The sequence below is a fragment of the Triticum aestivum genome, chromosome 5B, assembly GCF_018294505.1.
Source record: "Triticum aestivum cultivar Chinese Spring chromosome 5B, IWGSC CS RefSeq v2.1, whole genome shotgun sequence".
Classification (NCBI taxonomy): domain Eukaryota; kingdom Viridiplantae; phylum Streptophyta; class Magnoliopsida; order Poales; family Poaceae; genus Triticum; species Triticum aestivum.
The window spans coordinates 281,519,823-281,543,384 of NC_057807.1; the positions used below are offsets into that span (position 1 = coordinate 281,519,823).

The 23,562-nt window shown below is 49.0% G+C and overlaps 2 protein-coding genes across 2 annotated transcripts; both read right to left on the reverse strand.

The window, feature by feature from the left end:
* Positions 1–572: 572 nt before the first annotated feature.
* Positions 573–3,511, reverse strand: LOC123111402 (protein trichome birefringence-like 34). The gene is made up of 5 exons (XM_044532194.1): positions 2,777–3,511; positions 1,916–2,087; positions 1,617–1,825; positions 1,294–1,449; positions 573–1,178 (listed from the first exon to the last, which is right to left on the reverse strand). The coding sequence occupies exons 1-5, from the start codon at positions 3,343–3,345 to the stop codon at positions 830–832; spliced, it is 1,455 nt and encodes a 484-aa protein (XP_044388129.1). The 5' UTR covers positions 3,346–3,511; the 3' UTR covers positions 573–829.
* Positions 3,512–21,496: 17,985 nt separating this feature from the next.
* On the reverse strand, positions 21,497–22,707 carry LOC123111405 (LOB domain-containing protein 12-like). The gene has a single exon (XM_044532196.1). It carries the CDS (start codon positions 22,163–22,165, stop codon positions 21,632–21,634), a length of 534 nt encoding a protein of 177 aa, XP_044388131.1. The 5' UTR covers positions 22,166–22,707; the 3' UTR covers positions 21,497–21,631.
* Between the last annotated feature and the right edge of the window lie 855 nt (positions 22,708–23,562).

Genomic DNA, 23,562 nt, shown 5'->3' on the forward strand with positions numbered 1-23,562 from the left:
ATGGCAAATTTGAACTTATGCGCGTCTTGGGGCCGAAATCTGAGGACGAGGCTGGGAACTGGATCGCCCCCAGGGCCAAAAAGGCGCTTGCGCTTGTGCGAAACCACAATCGCCGGATGCGCTGGGTGGCCGAACGAGTGGAGATGCTCTTAGTCCAGGGTAATCAGATTAGCTGTATTTCAACCCTCAAAGAAAAAAAGATTGGCTTTATTTCCGGACATAACATTGCTGGAAAAAAAATTATATGCCGCTGATCTAATCAGCTCTTGCCACACCCAAAAAACATCCACAATGATACTTAAGTTAGATTCAGTAAAGCTTTTCACTCACTAATCCCTTATTAGTTCACGCGGGAGAAACTTCCTCTCAAATTCACATCACTAATTCCCACCACATACTCCCTCCGTCTTTAAGTGTCTCAACCTTAATACAACTTTGTAAAGTTAGTACAAGGTTGAGACACTTATTTTAAGACGGAGGGAGTGCCAAACATGGGTTTGAGATTAATAATCAACTTCCCAAGCTTAATCGCCTAGCATATTCCGTTTCACTAGTAGCCAAACACGGTGTCATAAGATTTGCAGGCTGGATTATATATATGTTCACACGCCTCCAAAATGAACATCTCCTTAATCCCTTTCCACATAGGAGTACTGTCTCAGATACACTTCCTTGGCTCTTTACAAGCAAGTGCAGAGAAACCTTCTTTTTTTTTGACGCGGGGCATGTCCTATACATAAAGGCAGCAGCGGCCTAATCTAGACCCTCCCACAACTGCAACAACAAAACCCCGAACGAACAAGAAATGGCATGTATATGTATATTTACATCATTTCTGCACGAGATACGAGTAGAGGAAGTGGTTCCACACGTCAGGGACGCCGGGGAGGCACCAGTGCGTGCAGTCGGCGTAGCTGCTCGGGTTGGCGATCTGCTCCTTCGTGAGGGGGGTGAACTGCCGCCGGAACACGGTGGGGTGCGCGTCGATGCGGTAGTCGGTCAGCTGGGTGAAGTTGAGTATCTGAACGTTTATGCCTTTCTGCTCCAGTGGTCTGAAGATCTGCTTCGCCTTGTCCATCATGCTGTAGTCCGTGGTCGCGCCTTTGTACCCGACCTTCTGGATCGGCTCCGACTCGTTCAGGCACTTGTTGCTGTCGTCTCCGCCCCAGTCGCTTGCCCTGAAAGTTTGTTTATGTGTGAGAAGATTGTTTGATATGCTTGTAAATTTAATCTGTTGCTTGTCATGTTGTCAGGTTTAACGGCTGATGGATACGTTTCAGTTTTTGGTCTCACCAGGTATGGGTAGGCGACGAGCCTGCGAAATAGATTTTGGTCTTGTTGTTGACGTTCGCTCCCACCCATTCGGTTAGTTTCTTGAGAGCAATCTCGAAACCTTCCACCATCTCCACTTCGTCTAGCTTTGCATCACCATCCTCAAATGAGCCATACCTGCACAAGGGGAAGATGTTCATCATGCTAGCTCAATTATATTTATATTTGTTACTAATTCCAAATCCCAGTTCCTAGCATCCAAAACTTTATCAACTTGTTCGCGTCAGTTTCAGATAACTCTTTCCTTTTGTTGGCAAGCAACGGGTGTAAAATGATGTACTTACATGACCTTCATCTTCATATCGGGCTTCTGCTTCCTCCACCAAAGGTAAGAGTTGAAAACAATAACGTCAGCATTGCCCCAGGCACGGGCATGCTTCTCAATCTTCTCCGCCCGTATGATCCGGTACTCAACCCGGTGAATTATCGGGTTGTCGCTGTTGGATTCTAGTATCAGCGGCGACCAGTAGAAGTCGATTGTCGCATTGTATTCCTGAAACAGTGTGCCTCGATCAGCTAACAGAAAGTGTCATACCTTACTTCTAGTATATTCTTTCAAGTGTTCAGAGATTGAGAAACATACGAATGCCGTGAAGGAGATGAGTGAGCCGTTGTAAACGCGCATCTTCTGGCCTTCAGGGATGGAGGCCTCCACCATGCACACCATGGAGACCCATTGGTTCCGGTTGATTGAGTCGCCGACGAAGACCATCCTCTTGTTCCTCAGCTTTTCGAGCAGTTTCGTGGCGTTGAACCTGTTTCACAGTTTCAACATGACAGAAATAAGAACAAGATGTGAAATTCTCACAACTCATGATCTTTCACTATCCATTAATTCCTTTGTGTTCCTTTGTGTCTTTGGGGAGCAGAGGGACAGCAATCATATCACTATTTTCTGGCGTTGAATCTGTTTCAACATGTAAAAAATAGCCTGCATCTCACAAATGCTATTGACACTTTGACAGTACAAGGCGTGAATGACTGGATGCCATGCCATATATGATCTGTTTCTAGCCATGCAGGTGTATGGAATTGGATGGTGAACAAAGCAAGAAAAAAATAATATAGATTTCTCATTGTTGATTTTTCGCTGCCCTCTGGTTCAGCGGGCCAATCCCACTCATTTTGCCATCTCATATATGATTTGTTCCATTGCTCTACTTATCATGCATCCTTGGTTTCAGCTAGAGACCAAGCTAAGATTTTAATTCCCATATATTCCACAGAACTCTTTCCTTTTACTCCCCAAGAGTTCAATTTCGAAATTTTACAACACTGACAGAGCATGTAGGTAGTAGCAGTGCAGTACTATGTAGTTTTAGGCGTGCTGCATTTCTTAGTTGTTGACATGAATGAACAAAACCGAGCTAGAAAACCACTCTCAACTGAACTATTCTTTCTAGAGAAACATGCATGTATGCAAATGTAACAAAACCAGACATACCTTGGAAGATCACATCCATCGGGCTGCCATCTCCAATACTGGTACCTGGTGTCATTCCGGCCATACTTCTCGCAGGCGACCTCGTCGAAGATGAAGGAGCAGTTGAGGCCGGAGTAGAGCGGCTGGGAGGTGTTGTCGTACACCCACCGTCCCAAGGACCAGTTGCACTCCTCGCCGGAGCCCCTCATGGCCTCGCCCATGAGCTCGTCCGTCCACTGCACCTGCGCCTCGTGGCCCCCGGCCGCCGCCACCTTCACCTCCTGGTGCCGGTGCTGGACCGCCAGCTGCACCTGCGACTCGTGGCCGCGGTCGAACAGCAGGGAGACGGTGCTGACGACGATGAAGAAGGCGACGAGGGAGCTCACCACGCCCCGCAGGCCGACGACAGGGGACGGGGAGGACGTCGCCGTGGTCATCTTGTTGTGGGTGGCCTGCTCCGGCTTCATTTTCTCTGGTGAATCGGCTGTGGCGCTGTCCCCTCTTTTATTGTAATGGGGGCACTCCTTCCCATGTCTAGTGTTGCACAAGCAAACGTGAACGCTGACCCTTGGGCTAACCTTCATCATCATCGATCACCCTGTCCCTGACCGCCTGCCTGCAATGCAACCTCTTCTAAGCTAACTCGGGCATATAAGAATGTGCAGCAGGTTGGTACTGAAAGTTTGAAGTTGCAAGAGAAGCGACGATGTGTGCTGTTTGTAAGTTTGGTCTACCCAGCTCTGAATTTGCAGATGATTTTATACGTCAGGCTCATGCTCACTCCACGCATGTGCTCTGCCAGTGTCCATAATGTAAGGCTAGTTTGTTTAATAAAAGCAAAAGGCGGTAAAGGTACAAGTGCTGGTTTCTGGTGCCGACACTTCTGTCAATCCAATCCACCAGACCACACCACACCACACCATACCAGAGTCACACCAGCCATTCAAGAGAGGAGGAGCTAGCCCAGCAAAAAGCAAAATATATTTATTTCAATGTGTTTGCGTTTGCGTGTGTCACTTTCAGGATATGATATTTAGAAATCAAGCAACGGAAAGGCGGTGTACAGGGAAAGAAGTCTTTTGCATTAATTGCTTTGTTCCTCACCTAATTAGCATTCAAAGTAAGCTAGTGCAAAAGCCACAGGTACAGAGGCCCCCTGAATGTGAAGTCCAGTATAATGCATGCTCGATCATTTCAAAATGGCAATCATAATTCTCTATTAGTTGATGTACTAGTAGCGCTAAACAACCTTAACTGGTACGGTCACATCACTCTATGTATATTTATATCAATATATTCATCAATCGAAGTTTATCTAGTAATTATCTGTTAGTGCCGTCTACTACTTAAGTAGTATTTTCTGATCAGTCAACACGTCTTAACGTGTGTTTGTGTGTGCATGCATGCGTCAAAGTTGTGATCTTCCTGAATGAATTAACTTATACATGTTGGCCGTCTCTTTTTCAACACGGTGGTGTGTTGTCAATTTATCCGAGTGGCAAACACCACATGATCAATGGTTTGCCTTTTTTCGGCTTTGATTTCCACCTCTTTTCTGACAGAAGTAGCCGGACATATAAATAATGTGATTGGTTGTGACACTAGGACTATTTAAACCGCTGAAGGTACTACCTGGCATTCTGGCAAGCTGTGACTATGAGTGAATGACAGATGATAAATCCTGATTTGGTTTGTTGCTGAATCTCAAATTGCCCAACCAAAATAGATAGCCTCTCCCTTTTCCTGAGCAATCTCTTCTCTCAGCAAGCTAGCTAGCTAGCTAGCTAGCACAGTATGAAATGATCAGCAGCGCCCCAAAGGCCGCATAAAGTGTTAGGTGGAAGGAATTCTATGCCCACACCTGCTTTGTTTGGTATCATGTCCTAATATAGCCTGGTCCTATCTAACCAGTGGGGTCTGCATAATACGGTGCCAGTCAGTCACTCACTCTGCAATCCGACCATTCCGTTTTCTCTGAGATTCTCCATGGCCATGGCATGGCTTGCAGCTGGTGGAGACATGAAAGGCATGACTGATGAGCACCAACAATATCCATGGAAGACGGAACAATCTGACTTGCAGGAATGAACAAAGGGTACTGCACTTATTACTGGCCTGTACCGGAGGCTGCGTCAGTTGAGCGCGGCGAGCCTTAGAAGGAAGGCTAGCTAGTAACATCTGCCGCAGAAGCGGTTGGCAACGTGCATTTGAGATGTATGGAGATACCTACTGCTGGTCCACCTTTAATTTGCTCCCCAAAAGCTAGTAGTTGCTTCCTGCAAAGTCCAATGGCAAACTATTTGGACGTCTCCGACTACTCTCCATCCGTCTTGTCCTGTGTAAGGAGCCATGCCATGCAAGTACCATGTATTCCATGTGCGAGCTGGGAAGGCACGCGCTAGTGTTATTAAACCCACTGATCACGCATGGTGATAATTAGGGCGTGTACTGCATGCTAGTATAAACATATAGTTCAGAAATAAATAACAGAAATAATACACACACCTGTGAGCTGTGGCCATCTATCTCCCTTGCAGCTTTTTCCTAAAAGGGAGATTAGAAATGAAGCTCGATTTCTGAACCTCCACTCAAGTGAGTATCCTGCTGGCAGGAAATAATATGGTAGCTAGTTTGATTGCCAACAGAGCTACTGCTTTGTAGCATCAAACCTGCACTTGGATAAGCCTGTTCAGCAGTTACTGAAGTTTACTAGTACTACTTATCTGCATGGCATACAGACTAAATATGGTGTTCTCAGAGGTCACACGGCAGCAATGATTCTCAACTCTCATGCTGTTCCCAGCCTGATCATTTCGGTTCACACAGGTAGGTGCTGGAAGAACAGCATCCACCTGCAGTAAACCTGGTGCAGAGTACTGTGACATCTGCGAAAATGATTGATGCTCTCAGCCTCTCAGGTCAAAAGAGTGAAGACCACAGCGGGCCTACCCACCTAGCTAATACCCGCAGGGACGACAACGGAAAAAGGCTACCATGTCCTGCTTGGCTTCAACCACCTCACCAAACCATGTGTTTTCTAGTACCACCACCAATAATGCAAATCTCTCCCTCCCTCCCCTGTTTCCTTTGGTGCTCTTAATTTCCACGGCAATCACATACTCCTACTAGTTGCTGCAGATTTCATGTATGGCTTCAGTCCAAAACGATTGGTGTAATATTGATCGCACCGACGATGTACGTGTGGACAATGCTTGAAACGAGCTAGACATGATTAGAGTCGTCTTTCTTAATTTCCTTTCTGCGATTAATGCAGACAGAGGAAAGACAGGGTTATGCCCAAGCCCTGGTAGAGCCTGGAGGCCGAGGGTTATGCTGGCAAACAAGAGGCATCCATCAAGCCTTGGACTTGAAGAATACTGTAGAATACAATACTGATGGAGCATATCCTAACACCATGTTTCTCATAAACCGTACATTCGTTGCAAGGTAACCATTCTCATCATTTAATGTCTGGGAGGACATTTCCTGATATTTTCAGAGCCCGAAAAATTGCAGAATCATTCAAGTCTTGGTAACCCGTCCAGCATGCTATTACTTGGCAGTTACAGTAGTTAAGAAGACTGACAGGATGTTCCACTTTGCTATCTTATGATGGAAGGCTACAATTGATCAAGTCTGTGTTTTCTGCCCTGCCTATTTTCTTCACGTGTGCCCTTGCCCTGCCTGCTAGCATCATTGATCAAATTAATAAGTATAGGGCCTTGCTTCGGTAGACCCCCCCCCCCCCAACAAAACGTAGAAGGGCAGATTGGTCATACCAAAGAAAGGTATGCCCACCTCGTATTATACGGATGTAACTGACGTACGTAGACCGCGCGCATGCAAAAAAAAAAAAACTGCCCGCACGATCTACCCGCCCACCCCATCTACTCGCCCGTCCACCCCGTCTACTCGGCCGCCCCATACGATCGCCGCCGCCGCGGATCGCCGCCCTCCGACCCCGTCCGCCGCCGCCGTCCGAGCCCGTCCGACGCCGCCGTGGCCGTCCCAACGGCGTGCGTCCAAGCACCCCGTCTACTCGCCCACCCACCTCGTGTACTCACCCGCCACATCCGATCGCCGGCCCCGCGGATCGCCGCCCTCCCACCCCGTCCGACGCTGCCGTCCGACCCCGTCAGACACCGCCGTCGCCGTCCCAACGGCGTGCGTCGCCGCATCTCACTGTCATCATCCACCCCCCGGACGTGAAGGGCCCGACGTGCCACGCCGCCTCCGCACCACTCTCCCCACCCCCCGTCGCGGATCCTGCCAAACATCCGGCCGGTGGCTCGTCGTGCACGTCGCCGGCTGCTAGATTCAAGGCGGGGACAGCTGCCGTCGTCGAACGCCGGCGACGCCTACACCGCGGGGCAAGGTTTGTCATCTAAACCTAGCGGGCATGATGGATATAAGTTAGGGCTAGTTAAGTGATGAATCTAGAATGTAAATGGAGGCCAGACTTAATTTAAGGAACGCTTATTTATGTCATGACGACATCACACAATATGCACACACCTATGGGCAACCTCAACTATTTGTTTCACACAAGACAAAAAAGTGTTGTTTGAACCATTGCTTTAAGAAAAAATTCATGGTAGCTGCTGGGTTCATGGATTACACGTCTTTCTATTTTTTTGCAAACCAACATGAGTTTTTGTCCTTGTTGTAATCAACACTTCAAATGGTTTGCAGTTCTGTGAGTTTGGCGTGTTGACATGGACGAAGAATCCGCATTCGGGAGGGACGAGAATGGTACTGATAAGGTGACTAAGACCGATAACGATAATTTGAACGAAGATGATGACAGCAGCGACAACGATTCCGTCTCGTCATATGATATCTTACCTCCGGAGGATTTTGATAATAATGAACATGGCGCAAATAGCGAGAACGTAAGTGGCGTATATTTTGTTTTTATTTTTGAATTTGCAAAGTATGGCATGGCTAACTATATATCTTTGTGTACAAATTTACAGGAAGATGTGGATGTTAACAATGTGCAACATAATTGGCAGGAATCATTTGCAGATAACTTGAGCCAGGTTAGTTGTTAGATGTTGTACGTCGATCAATAGTATGATTTAAATGATAGTACTTGACATATATATATATTCAAATGAATGTTGTAGGAGGAGTCAGATGGTCTTGTACTTGATCACGATGAGGGAGAGATTGATATTGAGGAGGCTCAAAGGGAGCAGAAGATGCTTGAGACACATTGGAAGGTTATGGCTATGACCTTTCGGTCGCAAGGGGATGCATACATATTCTACAACAATCATGCCAGAGAGCACGGGTTTAGTATCAGGAAACAGAAGGTGAAACGAGGTGCTTCGGGAATGATACGGTACCGGCGGTTTCTTTGCTCCAGGGCAGGGAGAAGGCAGAGCAAGTTCATAACCATGGAGGGCCGCAAGCGCAGGCTTAGACCGGAGACTCGTTGCGACTGCGGTGCACATATGGTGGTGAAGCTGGACAGAGAACGTGGCGTTTGGTTCGTCGCATCATTCGTGGATGATCACAACCACGCGATGGCTCGGCCCGACGAGGTTTGTTTTTTGTGGTCACACAGACGGATTGGAGATGGCCAGAGGGAGGAGATATTGGCGATGGAAGCGGCCGGGATAAGGAAGCATATTATAATGGACAACTTCATCAGCAGATACGGTTCGTACGATAAGTGCGGGCTTATCAGGAGGGACATTTACAATCTTTGTTGCAGAGAAAAAACGAAGCTCATTGCAAAGGGAGATGCAGAGACGGCAGTTGGCATTATGAGGAGCAGGAAGGAGAAGGACCCTGAGTTTTTTTTTGAGTATGTGCGTGACAAGGAAGGGCGATTGAAGAGTATGTTCTGGTGCGATGCACAGTCGCGAAGGGACTATCAGGACTACGGAGATGTGGTCGTGTTTGATAGCACGTATAAGATGAACAGATACGGTATGCCGTTCGTCCCCTTTGTCGGAGTTAACAACCACCGTTGCACCACAGTGTTTGGTTGTGCCATCATTGCTGACGAGACGGAAGGGACATACGTGTGGCTGCTGCAGACATTTATGAAGGCAAACTGTCAGGTGAAGCCAAAGTCAATAATTACAGACGGTGACGCTGCAATGATCCGGGCTATTCGGACTGTCCTTTCAGATGTTTTCCATCGTCTTTGCTCCTGGCATATCGAGAAAAATATGCAAAGGCACCTGCATTACAAGTCACTGGATGAGTTCAGATCGCTCCTGTACTATGCCACCTCTCAAGCGAACTTTGAGCAGAGATGGAAAGCTTTCTATGATAAGTGGAAGACGGATAGAACCGAAGAGTGGCTTGACAGGATGTACAGGAAGAGGAGACTTTGGGCAGCTTCATATATTTCCGATGGTTTTTTCCTTAGTATGCGAAGTAACCAGAGGAGTGAAAGCCTCAACTCCTGCATTCACCTTCACCTGGACTACGGTATGACAATTGTTGATTTGGTGGTGCATTATGAGAATTGTATAGTTCGCCTGCGTGAGAACGAGGCGTACGATGACTGCGAGGCATTCCAGAAGGAACCACCGTCGGTTACTGAATATAAGGCCCTTGAGGAGCATGCCGCCAAAGTATTCACACCTGCTAATTTCTACATCCTGCAAGATGATTTGCATAAGATGGGTCAGCTGGAGATATTTGAGACGCTCGTGGGAATTGGGCGTCAAACATTCATGGTGACATGGAAGGATAACCACAAGTTCACGTACAATGTTGTTTATGAACCAGGTAACTCAGAACAAACTATTACATGCAGTTGTCTTAGGATGGTTCGGAAAGGGCTGCCATGCAAACACATTCTGTTTGTTCTCCATCATCTGAACTTAACTGAAATACCAAAGTGTTGTGTCATGCATCGGTTGTCCAAACATGCGAGAGATGGGTTGCCTGTGCAGCGGAAGAGTGATATGTTTGGATGGGGTTGGTCAGGGCCATTGGAGAGAGAACGATATAGTGCAATAACCATTAAAACCGCAGAAGCTGCTCATGTTGCAGCAAATGATCCCTTCTTGTACGACGAGTTGATGAAATGTCTGGACAACATAATAGCGCAGAAAAAGATTTCAGAGGAGGAACTTGTAGGAAGTAGAAGGTATGCTATGCTGAAGAAGGAGGCAAGTCAGGCGCAACAAGTTGAGCCTGATATTGGTGATCCTCAGAAAGTTTCGACGAAGGGTGCATCTAAGAAGGGGCGATCGAAGGGGGGCCCCGACGTTACAAAGAATGGTAGGCCAAAAGATTTTACAGAGAAGAAAAGTGGTCCTTTGTGCAGTCTGTGTGGTCTCCCAGGTCATAACAAGGCTACATGCAGTAAGAACGAGAAGTGAGTTGCAACCTTTTTATTTTTGTTATGTTGCTACTTTGATTTTACCAACTATATTTGCTCATCCATTTCTTTATGTTTTGTTCAGGAACTGGGCGTAGAGACGCAGCTTGGTTTGTAGGAAGAATAAAAGTGATCGCACGAGTCATGTCTGAATAACGCTATTTTTATTCGCACGTGTGTGCCAGAAAACTTGATTTGTACTGTTGCGTGATGATTTGTACTGTTATGTCTGAATAACCTATGCTATTTTTATTTGCACATGTGTGCCAGAAAACTTGATTTGTACTGTTGCGTGATGATTTGTACTGTTATGTCTGAATAACCTATGCTATTTTTATTTGCACATGTGTGCCAGAAAACTTGATTTGTACTGTTATGTGATGATTTGTACTGTTTCTATATAAAGTTTCGAAATTCTGTTTATTTATACTGTTTCAAAATTCTGTTTATTTGTACTGCCAGAAAAAAAATATGCCTACTGTTTCAAAATTCTGTTTATTTGTACTGCCAGAAAAAAAATATGCCCAACCACCGCAGCCGGGCCCATAGTGGGGAACAAATCATACACCCAAATCAAGCCTGAAAGGGGCGACTCGGGCGGCTGATAGAGCCCACTAATGGGCCCGACAACGGGGTCCAACGGGGCTGCGGGCAGTGTGATAAGAGAGGAGTTCGAAAGAGGGGGCGGAGGCAGCTATTTAAGCCGCTCCTCGCGCCCCTCCGCTTCCGAGGTGGGACTAAACTGGCGTGAGGCAGCGCGCGGGGGAGGGGAGTGGGCGTGGGCCGTGGGAGGGGGCGAGTGGCGCCCTGCCTCTATGGGCCGAACTGGGCCGGCCGATGACAGCGCCGAAAACGGCCTCATGAGCCCTGCGGCGGCCGCGTGCACTGAGGGAGGGGAGTGTGCGTGGGCCGGGGGGGGCGAGTGGCGGCGTGCTTTCATTGGGCTGAACTGGGCCGGCCCGAGACAATAGGCCTCCTGAGCCTTGCGGCGACCACGTGCAGTGTGGGGCGCGACGGGGACGCTATTTTTAGTCCCACCTCGGAAGCCGGGGGGCGCGAGGAGCGGCTTAAATAGCTGCCTCCGCCCCCTCCACCGAGCTCCTCTCTTATACATGCCCGCAGCCCTGTTGGACCCCGTTGCCGGGCCCATTAGTGGGCTCTATCAGCCGCCCGAGTCGCCCCCTTTGGGCTTGATTTGGGTATGATCTGTTCCCCATTATGGGCCCGGCTGCGGTGGTTGGGCATTTTTTTTCTGAATATTTTAAAAAAATATTATTTTACTATTACGAAAGTGCAGAACAAATATACTCATTTAAAAAAATATCATCACCCACAATGATGCAAATAAGAGTGTCACCGACAATGATGCAAATAAAAGTGACATTGAAAAATAGATATTGTAGCAAATACCGACCACGGCACATTTATTTAGTTGCGGAACTTGCTAAACCATGCCACAATACAATATAGAGGTGATGTCTTAATCTGTAAATTGTATCAAGATACCGACAACGACACGTTTATTTAGTGGAGATAATAGCCAACACCCCATCCTCCTACTCATTTGGTCTCCATGATCTTGAGGATCTTCTCTTTCACTACTTCCTTCGTGTTGCACTCTGAAAAAAGTATTTCAGCTAGAATGCGTCCCCTTGAAGCATTAACCTCATCTTGATCGAACTCAAATGCCCAACCATCTCCGTCCCAGTGTTGAACGCATTTCACCACGAAAAGACCACAAGAGACTCTGCAAGAAACCACAAGTCAGTTATTGATGGATCATACAAGTACATACTAATTCAACATTTACAACATACCCGTCTTTTTGTGACGGCATATTGTACTCCCTTATTGGCCAGGAAGATACATCATGATGATCCGTTTCAATAAGAGCATTCACCTCCTTTGTATCAATAGCTATCTCTGCCCTCTGAAATAAAATTGACAAATCCATATGAAGTACTTTTCGAAGAAATATATATTGTTTTATGTAACGTTGTAAGCTTACCAGCTTAGCAATCTTTGCAAGAACTCTTTTGCTGCATTTACCAGTAGAGTTTAATACTTGAAACTCTTTTTTCTTGTTGTGCATAAGAACTGTTATCCAATGATTTTCTTCCACAGGTAGTACACTGTCTCGCAGTGAACTGCCGGGCAGTTAGGTAAAGTCACATCACAATATTAAATATGATTTATTTTATTTTTTTAAATACAAACAGAAAACAATTTTTTTAAAATATGGTTCCCAAATAATTTATTTTTTTTACTCCGTCAAACCTCGCGACACTTTTTCCACAAGTTGCCATCACCATCCACAGCACCCACGCCAACTCGTGTATTTTTCCGACGCTCCACGCATTTTCTAGGGTTTTCCAGGTCCAAAATCGCAAAAACACTGCCCGGACGTGACGCAACGTCCGTTTTGTGTCCGTTTTCGTTCCAACCTTGCGTGGGGGCCTACGTTGGCCGTGCCCACACGTACGCACACTTTGGTGCAGTTGCATGCATGCGATCACGTAGCCCCAGTGCAACCAGCTACTTGTCGGTCTGCCGGGGAGGGGGTTCCCAACTACGGTTTTTTTTACTCCGTCAAACCTCGCGACACTTTTTCCACAAGTTGCCATCACCATCCACAGCACCCACGCCAACTCGCGTATTTTTCCGACGCTCCACGCATTTTCTAGGGTTTTCTAGGTCCAAAATCGCAAAAACACTGCCCGGACGTGACGCAATGTCCGTTTTGTGTCCGTTTTCGTTCCAACCTTGTGTGGGGGCCTACGTTGGCCATGTCCACACGTACGCACACTTTGGTGCAGTTGCATGCATGCGATCACGTAGCCCCAGTGCAACCAGCTACTTGTCGGTCTGCCGGGGAGGGGGTTCCCAACTACGGTTTCTTTTACTCCGTCAAACCTCGCGACACTTTTTTCACAAGTTGCCATCACCATCCAAAGCACCCACGCCAACTCCCGTATTTTTCCGACGCTCCACGCATTTTCTAGGGTTTTCCAGGTCTAAAATCGCAAAAACACTGCCCGGACGTGACGCAACGTCCGTTTTGTGTCCGTTTTTGTTCCAACCTTGCGTGGGGGCCTACGTTGGCCGTGCCCACACGTACGCACACTTTGGTGCAGTTGCATGCATGCGATCACGTAGCCCCAGTGCAACCAGCTACTTGTCGGTCTGCCGGGGAGGGGGTTCCCAACTACGGTTTTTTTTACTCCGTCAAACCTCGCGACACTTTTTTCACAAGTTGCCATCACCATCCACAGCACCCACGCCAACTCGCGTATTTTTCCGACGCTCCACGCATTTTCTAGGGTTTTCCAGGTCCAAAATCGCAAAAACACTGCCCGGACGTGACGCAACGTCCGTTTTGTGTCCGTTTTCGTTCCAACCTTGTGTGGGGGCCTACGTTGGCCGTGCACACACGTACGCACACTTTGGTGCAGTTGCATGCATGCGATCACGTAGCCCCAGTGCAACCAGCTACTTGTCGGTCTGCCGGGGAGGGGGTTCCCAACTACGGTTTTTTTTCTACTCCGTCAAACCTCGCGACACTTTTTCCACAAGTTGCCATTACCATCCACAGCACCCACGCCAACTCGCGTATTTTTCCGACGCTCCACGCATTTTCTTGGGTTTTTAAGGAAAAAGTACCCTACACCGATGTCCGAACGTGACGCGACGTGTCTTTCCTCTCTGTTTTTGTCCATATCGTGCGTGCAGGACGTACTCTCATACTAAGCGTTTTTAGCAAGTATTTATGTACAAACGCATCATCAAATCAAAACTCTCGAATGAAATGGACAAAATTAATCTCACTCAAATTTCATTCAACATAGATAAAATATTTTACATACTCGGGCTAACTCAACGATTAAAAGTTCACCACATAAAGTCTACTACTTAGGCTTACAACGACATAACCAAATTAAATAAAAAACACAAAAAAACTACTCGTCGTCGCTATCAACGAGGTCAATGACGGCCGGGCCGTCGCCGCCGTCATCGTCGCTGCTGGACCGGTTCGCGAGGTCGTCCCAGTCTATCGAATCGTCGTCGGAATCCTCCTCCTCCACCGCCGCCGGCGCTTGCTGCCACTCCTGCGGCACCTGCTGCCACTCCGGCGCCACCATCGCCGCCTGCTGCGCCGCCTCGGTCGCCTGGATTGCGGCCGCAATCTCGGCGGCCTCCATCGCCGCCGTTGCAGCCTCCGATGCCCGTAGGGCGACGTGGTACCCCGGCGTGTCATCCGGATCACCGTCCTCGCGGAGGATGACCTGCTCCGGCGGCAACTCGATCCCCGGCGGCAAGGGAGGGGCGGCCGGCGCGGGCGCCCGTGCCGGGTACACACTGTGGCCGCCGCCACGTCTGCGGCGATATTGCGGTGGAGGCGGTGCGCGAAGACGGCCGCTGCGGCCCGTCAGATCGGGGGTCTCGCCGGCCGCGGCAAGGCGGAAGGCCGCCATCACCTCCCAATAGTCCTTCCCGCGCCAAAACCGCTTTCGGCCTTCGATGTTGTGCCGGCCGCCTCTGTGGTTGCGGAGCTCCTCCTCCGTCGCGCCGGGACCCAACGTCGCAAAGCCCTCCGCGTCGATCTTCCAGTTGCGCGGTAGACGGCAGCCCGGCGGCACGGGGAGGCAGTAGTGGTGGAGCTCCTCCGTCTCCGGCCCTCCGATGCTCGTCGGCCATGCGCCGGGGGCGTCGGCGGCGGCGCCGCCACCGGTGCTGCTGCTGCCGCCGAAGAAAGCCATCGGGTGCGGGAGGTGGCGTGGAGGTGGAGGGTGCGGGAGGTGCGGGAGGTGGCGGAAGAAAGCCATCGGGTCGGTGCCGTTTTATAGCGGGGGGAGGGAGGGAGGCGGGCAGGCGGCGCCGTGGTTATTAACGCCGACGCGTTAATGCGCGTGGCAGGCGAGGCGGCGTTTGACCGTCGGGCGAAGCGAACAGCGCGTCGGGAGGGGGCAGGCCAGGCGGCGGGCCGGTCGGGTGGCAGCATCGGCGTGGCAGCCGAGGAGCCGACAGCGACGGCAGGCGTCAGCGGTCGCGCGACAGGCGAGGAGGCGGCACCGGTGGCGTCCGGCAGGCGGCGCGACAGGCGAGGAGGCGGCAGCGGTGGCGTCCGGCAGGCGCGGCTGCAGGCGGCAGCGGCGGCGCGGCATGCAAGGAGGCACGCGCGTGGAACCGCCTGCGTGCATGCGCGCCTCGGGCGCCGTGATTGGCGGCCGACACGCCACACGACGGGTGTGGGATTGCGTGGGGCCGGCGGGCGTGGGGGTGGGGCCGGCGCGGCGCCACCGACAACGCGTTCACTGCGAGCGGCCGCTTTAATTTTTTTCCCTCCTGGGCGGGCGGCCGGCCTGTATTCATATACGTATACCTCCGTCTGTTTTTTTTTGCGGGCGGGCGGGCCGGCGGGGCAATCTTATGCCCATCCTACCCTTTGTTATGAAGGGGTATTGGGCAATCTCAGCCCTCCTTGTGTTTACAGGGGGTCTACCGAAGCGGAAGTGATAAGTATATCTGGCATTTCTTCTGGAGAAAATATGGCCAGGAAAATTCACATCCTACATTAATTGCTTGGGACAATGTTTGCAGGCCTAGAGATGAAGGTGGGATTGTTACATTCCAGTGCATGATAAAGGCTCATGAAAAACCTCCACAAGTTATTAAACAAGAGAACCTTCCTTGGGTTAAGATGATTTGGGACAAATATTACTCCTCTGAACTCTCAGGGGCAAGAATGGTGGGATCAAGCTGGTGGAGAACACATCTCAAACTTTTGCCCTCATTCAAGAGTAATACAAACTGCAAGCCTGGCAATGGAGGCACAATAAAACTTTGGCATGAAAAGTGGGTGGACAGACCTCTGATTCACATATTCCCTGAACTGCACCTTTTTTTTGCCAAAAATGACACCCAGTCCTTGGCCTGCTTGCTCAATTCTAATGATAGCTATGATCTATTCCACACCCCACTCTCAGAACAAGCTTTTGAACAACTTAATGACTTTCAACTCCTAATGAGCCAGCACATCAGTTGTCAAACTCAAGATAAATGAATATGCCAGGGCAATAATAACAGATACTCATCCATCTCACTGAGCCTGAAGACACGAGCAGAGGCTCACATCATCTTTAACTGGCTTTGGAAGTGTGCTAGCAGAATAAGACACAAAATCTTCCTTTGGTTGCTACTCCCTCTGCCTATGGGTTTTAGTTCCAGAATTATGGAACGGAGGGAGTAGTTGTGGGTTTCTGTCCCCAATCCTCAGTGGGCATTGGCCTTATTCTGCGGTGTTGGTTGACCCAAACTACTTGTTATATGCATGCTCAAAGCTGGGCCGAGTACACATGGATATGGCCCAGAAACACCTACAACTTCATGGGTCTATGTTTATACTTTTGATCCTATCAGCCCATCACAATTGGAACCTGGGATGGGAATTATCATTTTGTCAATCCATTTTTTTCCCCCGAGAAACCTCTTGGTCAATGCAGTTCTAATATGAGATTCAGTCTAGTTTCAGTGCTGCCCGTGGAATAATATTATTCCAAATGTGCAACACTGAAACTTAGTTTGGATCTGTGTGCACTGTAGGAGATAACTGAACATCTTCCCATTTCTTTGATTCCAAATGTTCCAACAACCTAGTATGATCATGCCATTGCAATGAGTTTTGCAACTTGTGATGAACAAGCAGTATATCATCATATGCTGAAGTTCCTCTCTGCCTTGAAGGAATCATGGTTTCCCAGCAGTCTTGAGCAAAAGGGCAATCCCAAAAGAGGTGTAGTGAAGTTTCTTCCACTCCTTCAGTGCAGAATACACAATCATAACAGCCCAGGTGCATATATTTTTCTTTTGAGTAAATTTCTGGTATTAACTCTATCATGCAGCATCAACTATGGCCTCCAAGAAAACAATAACGAAAACTATCAACTATGGTCTCCAAGAAAACAAAAATCAAGTATGCCCAGTATATCTTGAGAAAAAACAAAACTATGGCCAGCATATGTACTGCTACTAAACAAGAACAATATAATATAATCAGTGTGCTAAAAGTCCCTCTCCGATGTTCATTTCAACAGGAAAAAGAGAAATGGCAACTGTTCCGCGCTAAGGAGTGGAAAATGGTAAGTTCAGGGGATTTGTCCATGGTCTTAAGCCACCAATGATTAGGGTAGACGAAAATAAAAAACAGAGGTTGGCTGGACTGTAGCAAACCCTGATTCACCCAAGAGCTTTAATACTGTATCATTTTTGTAGATCTATGATCAATGTTCTCTGTCACATTATATATTGCAGGAGGGGACACGTATGTCCGCAAGAAGCCAAAGACTCTACCAAGCATGTTGATAACATAAGCAGCATTGTGGGGGCTAGCTACAACTGATCCTTTGTTTGTCCTAGATTGACACTTGATGCATGCATCCACAACTAATATTATAAGAGCATCTACAGCCAGATATATCTAATCCGGCCCCTCAAATGCCCACGGACGTACCCGGGCGCGTCCGCAAGCAATGACCGGGCACCCCTCTTTGGCACAGCCGTGTCCCTCATATCCGAACCCCATATTCATGTAACCCATGCAACGTTACGTAGATGAATACGATGAACATGCTTAATAGCAAAAAAGGACAAAATTCATCTGATACAAAAGGATCATAGTTCATCGCTAGACAAAAGGATCAAAGTTCACCGCCGGACAGTGCACATTCATACTAAAAACATAGATAAAACAGAGAAGGGCGGAGGAAATCATCATTTTCTCGCCGGCCATTCCCCTTGCAGTCGCCCGTGCAGTTGTACTGCTCCATGTAGCCGTCGGCGGCCGGAGGGGCATCATCGTCAGAGCTGGAGCCGTCGGTGACGTCCAAGCCATCATCGGAGCAGGCGGTCCTACTCCTTCACATGTCGGGCCCTCACGCTCCGACAGCTCGATGGCGAGCCAGAGCGCTTTGGCATTCTTGCGGCGGAGCCGCCGCGCATCCATCTTCGCCGTCATCAGGGAGCGGGGGAGGACCGACGAGACGAGCACGTCCTCGAGATCCACCGGCGCTTGGTCAGCGCCTCACCCGTCGCCGCCCTCTCCCTCGCTAGCTGCCGATCGCAGTGGGCTGCCCATGCCTCAGATTCGGGTGTCCTGTCCGCGTCAGCGTGGGCACGAGGACCCAGTGGTGCCCGGGTACACCATCCGGAGTAGATTGAGCTTGCGGGCGTGGTGGGCGGCGTACTTGGACGGACGCAGAGTGGGTGTAGCTGCGCACTGGGCAGGAGGCTCCGGCGACGTTGCCGGCGTTGCGTCAACAGGCGACGGGCGAGGTCGCGGAACTGGAGCTGCTGTTGCCGCCCTGGTCCAGCCGCAGCCGCCTCAAAGCAATGCAGAGGGTGATTTCCTCCACATCGCCTGACTCCGCATCGCGCAGTAGGCTCGCCCACCGGAGCCGGCACTGCTGCCGTCGCCGGCCATCAATCGTAAGTGGAGGGGACTGGGAGTGGAAGAGATGGATAGAGAGAGAATGGAATGAACTGATTGACTTCGGTCTATGGTTCGTCCGAAGGGGCTATTTGTGTGGGGGCAGGGTGGGCCAAACCGATGTGACGGACACACCAGGGCACGTCCGGGCCTCCCCATACCTGCCCCAGAGTTGGGATGGGTATGAGGGGGTGTATAGGGCCGTTGTGAGGAGCTCGTCTGGGTCACAGTTTCATGATCAGGGACTGTTAGGTCGTCCGCCCGCTGAGTTTGGGGAGCCCGAATGTAGATGCTCTAAGGGCATATCCAAAGCGGATCATCAAACCTTTCCTATACGTCTAGATGGGACGTAACAGTAACTTTTAGGCCTAAATCGGATGGAGCTCTAGGGGAGTCCGGACGTCCGTCACGTCAGACTCTAACATCTCGGTCCCACCCAAAACCTATCTGGCACCCGGGTATTTTCACAATCCACCCCACTCTTCCCATGCTAGACTCCGCCATTTTCGCCCCGAACATTGTCGCCCCCGCCCGTTCAGTCGTCCGCCGCTGCCTCGATGGATCTGACGGAGCCCAGCACCATGTTCATCCTCTCACCAGACCCAGAGCCCATACATCCCTCGTCCGCGCCGATGAATATGGAGACTATCAAACGGCAAGACCGGCACGTGAGGGCGAGGGAGAAGAAGGCGCATGCGGTCGATCAGGCCCGAGCTCCTCCGCCTCAGCACCCTACATACCGGTGCCGCCCGGGGGAATCACCGCCCCTACCTGTACAGTTCCAGCCGCATCACTCCGCCGCCTCCTTCACCTCTGGCGGGCCTCCACCGTACACCGCCGACCTCAACAGTGACTACGTGTTCACCGAGTCACTGACGCTCATCCGATCGCGGTATCCATCAGAGGAGCCCTTGTCTGCGGGCGCCCGATCACTGTATCGCAGAATGCCTCCCGCCAAGCTCTACGGCGAAACGAAGACAAACAACTAGATGATCACTATTCGTCAGAGCCAGAGTCAGAACCATCGACAGACACCTAGCAGCCGTCGATGCCCGATTCAGATGCAAAGAAGAGTGGTTTGGCGTACTTGAACAAGGAGGACAAGTTGTTCTATTTGGTTTGGTTGGGAACAAGTGTTGATATGTTTCACAGTGCAAAGCAAAAGGGCTTGACTTTTTGGCAAGGTGCACATGATTGGTTTCATGAGAACAAGCACTACGAGCCCTACAACAAGGAAAAGATCCCTAATCGAAATTCGAGCTCGATAAGTCATCGATGGTACACCATTCAAGAGGTCATCAAGTATTGGTGCTGCGTATGCACAAACACAAAACTGGTGGCCAAGTGGTGTCGCACTCCACAAGCTTGTTAGTTCTGCTTCTTATTGCTCTATGTGCTGGTCATGTGATTTTTTTTGCTCTATGATGCAATTTGTTGATCATGTGATTGTATTGCTTTGCTAGCCCGGACGCGCATCGTTATACCACAAGAATGAGGGCAAACCATTCCCGATGCTCCATTGTTGGTGCAAGTTGAATGGGCAAAGCAAGTGGAGCAACATTGCTAGTTCTGTCAAGACTGCCAACGCCAAAGGGGATGTAGTTGGTGATCCAAGCTATGGAGTTGAAGGAGGGCTTGCACCGGCCACCCACGTGGCTAGGTCGAGGGGGGCATGGGAGATCGAGAAGGAGAAGCGAGAAGGGGTGGCGACCAAGATTACTGACAAGTTCGAGGACATCATGGCGAAGAAGGGGGAGGTATGTGCCAAGCACAATGAGCTCAAGGAGGAAATGAAGGTGGAGCTCAAGCAAGGAAGCTTGCAGTCAAACAAGCGTGCGAGGAGCAAAAGATCTTGTAAGTGAAGGCCGACGACTTGGATCCCAATGTGGCGAAATTTGTTCACGAATTGTGTGGTGGCGTCTATGCATGCTATGCGCAAAAGGAGGCGGGGAAAGAAGCCGAATAATGAGGCCTTTGGTACGGACATCCAGTGCTTTTACTACTGGTTTGATGGAGGTACAAAACTTATTGAACATCCAGTGCTTTTACTATTAGTTGCATTTGTTTGCAACTATTAAAATGTATCGTTGAATTGCTTTTAATCAAGAAAATTTGTCAAAGGAGGAGGCCGGACAAATAGGGAAAAAAATTGACAGATAGCACTGGATGACGTCGGCCCGGCCCGATGTCAAGTGTCCGCGGACATTTGGCGTCCGTTTGATGTACACCGTTGGAGATGCCCTAACCAAACCAATCATGTGTAACTAGTAAAAGAACTTCATCTCCATCAATCATGTCTAGCAAATCCATTGAACCGTTACTTTGAAACAATCTGTAAAGAGTTCATGAAGCAAAATAATTGAAAACTCATTCTTTGACAGATAACTTAATTAGGTTTTGTCTGTATTGGTGACACGGGGCACTCAGCCAGCAGGAGCTACGTAAGATCCGGGCATTATCATAAGGTCTGTATATAACAAGCACTATCTGACAGGTCAAATGTTAGTGAAGCCAGGCAAGTGCTGGTTCAGACACAGGACACATGTCTTGTGCAGAGAGATTAGGAATCTATTAGGTCAGGTCTTCCATTTGGAAGCATTAATTAGTTCTTCTACCTCGGGATGCTTCATGTCGTGATGTGCACGAACAAACTATTTGGATCCTACTGTGCATACCATGTGAGTGAAGCCAAATGCGCTTCACATCTTCAACAAACAACAATATCTGCAACTGGGAGCACAAAGGCACTCCTCAAACATGTCTTGTGGAGATAAGCATGAACTAACTGAACTTTGTGGTTAAGAAAACCTCAACCAGTTTTTGTCTAGATGACCCATGAATAGAAATGGAGGTACTATGCAATGCATGAATATGTGTCCCAACTGGGTGTGTGTGCGATGCTGAGGCATTATCCAAAATAACATGTGTCACAAGCAATCAACTTTCTTCTCAATTTCCCAATTTTCAGAAAATTACAGAAGCAGAGACACTGTTTATGAATCATCAAAGTAGAAAAACACTAGACAGTTATACCACATAATGATCATGTCCATAGGGACTCTTTCTTAAGGCACGCCTCCTGTAGCAGCAGCGTGCTCATCAGATCATTCTGCATGACGAGGCTGCTATACGCCTTGTCATCATCATCCATCTGCATTTGCTGCTGCTGCTGCACCTGGCGCTGCTGAAGCTCTTGCAGATGAAATGCAGCCGCCGGGGACGGGTGGTTGATGCGCTGGAGGATCTCGGCCTGCGCCACGGCGAGCTGCACCTGGAGCTGGGAGACCTGCTGCTGGAGGTAGGAGATGGCGCCGGCACATCCGTAGACAGGGTCCCGCATCCGCGCGGTGGCCTCGTACACCAGGCTGCTCACAGCATCGGCCCGCTGCGCCGCAGGGAGCTCCTGCAGCATCTTGCTCACGTTGCTGGCGCCGAAGACCCTGTGCACGGTGGCGAACCGGTGCGGGTCCTCCGGCGGGAAGTAAGGCGCGAACACGCAGTCCCTGGTGCACCGTCGCCGCAGGAGCTTGCATGACGCACACGGTGTGGCGCTGCTCCCGGTCTGAGCCCCGGCCATGGCAGTGCTTTCCTCTTTGCTACGGGCTTAAAGAAGAGAAGAGAAGAGAAGATAGAGCAATGTATGGAGATGGTTGCAAAGGGGGAGGGTGATGGGTGCAGAGCTTGGCCTTTTTATAGAGGAAGCAGCCAGCCAGGAAGGAATATGGAGGCTAAGCTAGGTGTCACTGAGGGAGGTTAGCTGCTAATTCCATGCACACCCTGGTTAATCAGGACAAACAAACAAACAAACAAGCATGATAAACTAGTTTAGTGATGGTTTTGTGCTAATTAATGAGCTCTGTCATGTTGCTTGCTGGATCACATTCATCTAGCATAGAATAGGTGCAGAGCCATGTACCTACTGGTACTGGATGCAGTGTGTGTAAAGGCCTTCTACCTTGTTTGTCTGCATTTAGCAGCAAAGGTTGATTATTAGTCTGTGCATTGCATCCTCCAATGGCCGTTATGATCTGGCAATTCTGCTTACCATTCACTTCACGCGGCACCGCCACACTTAGCTGGCTCTAGAGTCTGGATCAATATTTGACACTGCATGCATGCACGTTCAGAGTTGACCTTCCATTAGATGAAACACACACTCAGAGATAAATTAGCATTGCTGGTCTGATCCGTCTGACGCACGCTGTTAACATGTACTTGTTTAATTAACTTAGCTTCCCCGCATAAATGAGGTGAAGATCGAAGACTTAGCACCAACATGCATTAATTAGAGAGGAAGAAGTGTTACTAGCTAGAGCCTAGAGGTGAATAATTATCAAGTCGGCAAGGGAAATGGCGGGGCTCGACGTGAGGATGTCTGTTTCAATCTTCTCTACAAATTGGTGATGTACTACTACTTAGCTTCAATTCAATCTTCAATGCTAATCAACTACAGTACTAGCACTAGTAATCAAATACAGTGAGAAAACAACAGATACCAGTATTTGTTTATCCCATACGCATATTAAATAAATCATGCCAAGACCAGGAGAAAACCTGACTCGTATGTACGCCTGGCCCTAGAACAGTGCTGCTGCATCATCATCATGCGGACAAGGAGAGATTGGGGATTTGTCCTGCACTAGAACGGTACTGCTACACATGGTTTTCAATTTCAGTTTCAGAAAAATTTCAGCACAATTTCAGTGATTTCAGTTTCCATTTCAGCCAAATGACCGAAATATTCACTTGAATTCAATTAAAAATTTGAAAAATTTAAAAAATATTTTGAAAAATATTGAAATTGTTGTGCTATACTGAAATTGCTGAAATATTTTGGCCGAAACGTAATATTTCAGTGTCTGCTGAAATTACTGAAATTCAGTGAATTTCACCGAAATCTCACTGAAAGTGAAAACCATGCTGCTACATCATCGTATGGAAGCATTTCTTTCTATAATATACATGTCAATAATA

Coding starts and splice junctions, on each gene's coding strand:
- LOC123111402 (XM_044532194.1), bottom strand. CDS start 3,345: ATGATGATGAAGGTTAGCCCAAGGGTCAGCGTTCACGTTTGCTTGTGC. Junction 1,450..1,616: donor GATATGAAGATGAAGGTCAT/GTAAGTACATCA, acceptor CCCCTTGTGCAG/GTATGGCTCATTTGAGGATG. Junction 1,179..1,293: donor TCGTCGCCTACCCATACCTG/GTGAGACCAAAA, acceptor ACAAACTTTCAG/GGCAAGCGACTGGGGCGGAG.
- LOC123111405 (XM_044532196.1), bottom strand. CDS start 22,165: ATGGCCGGGGCTCAGACCGGGAGCAGCGCCACACCGTGTGCGTCATGC.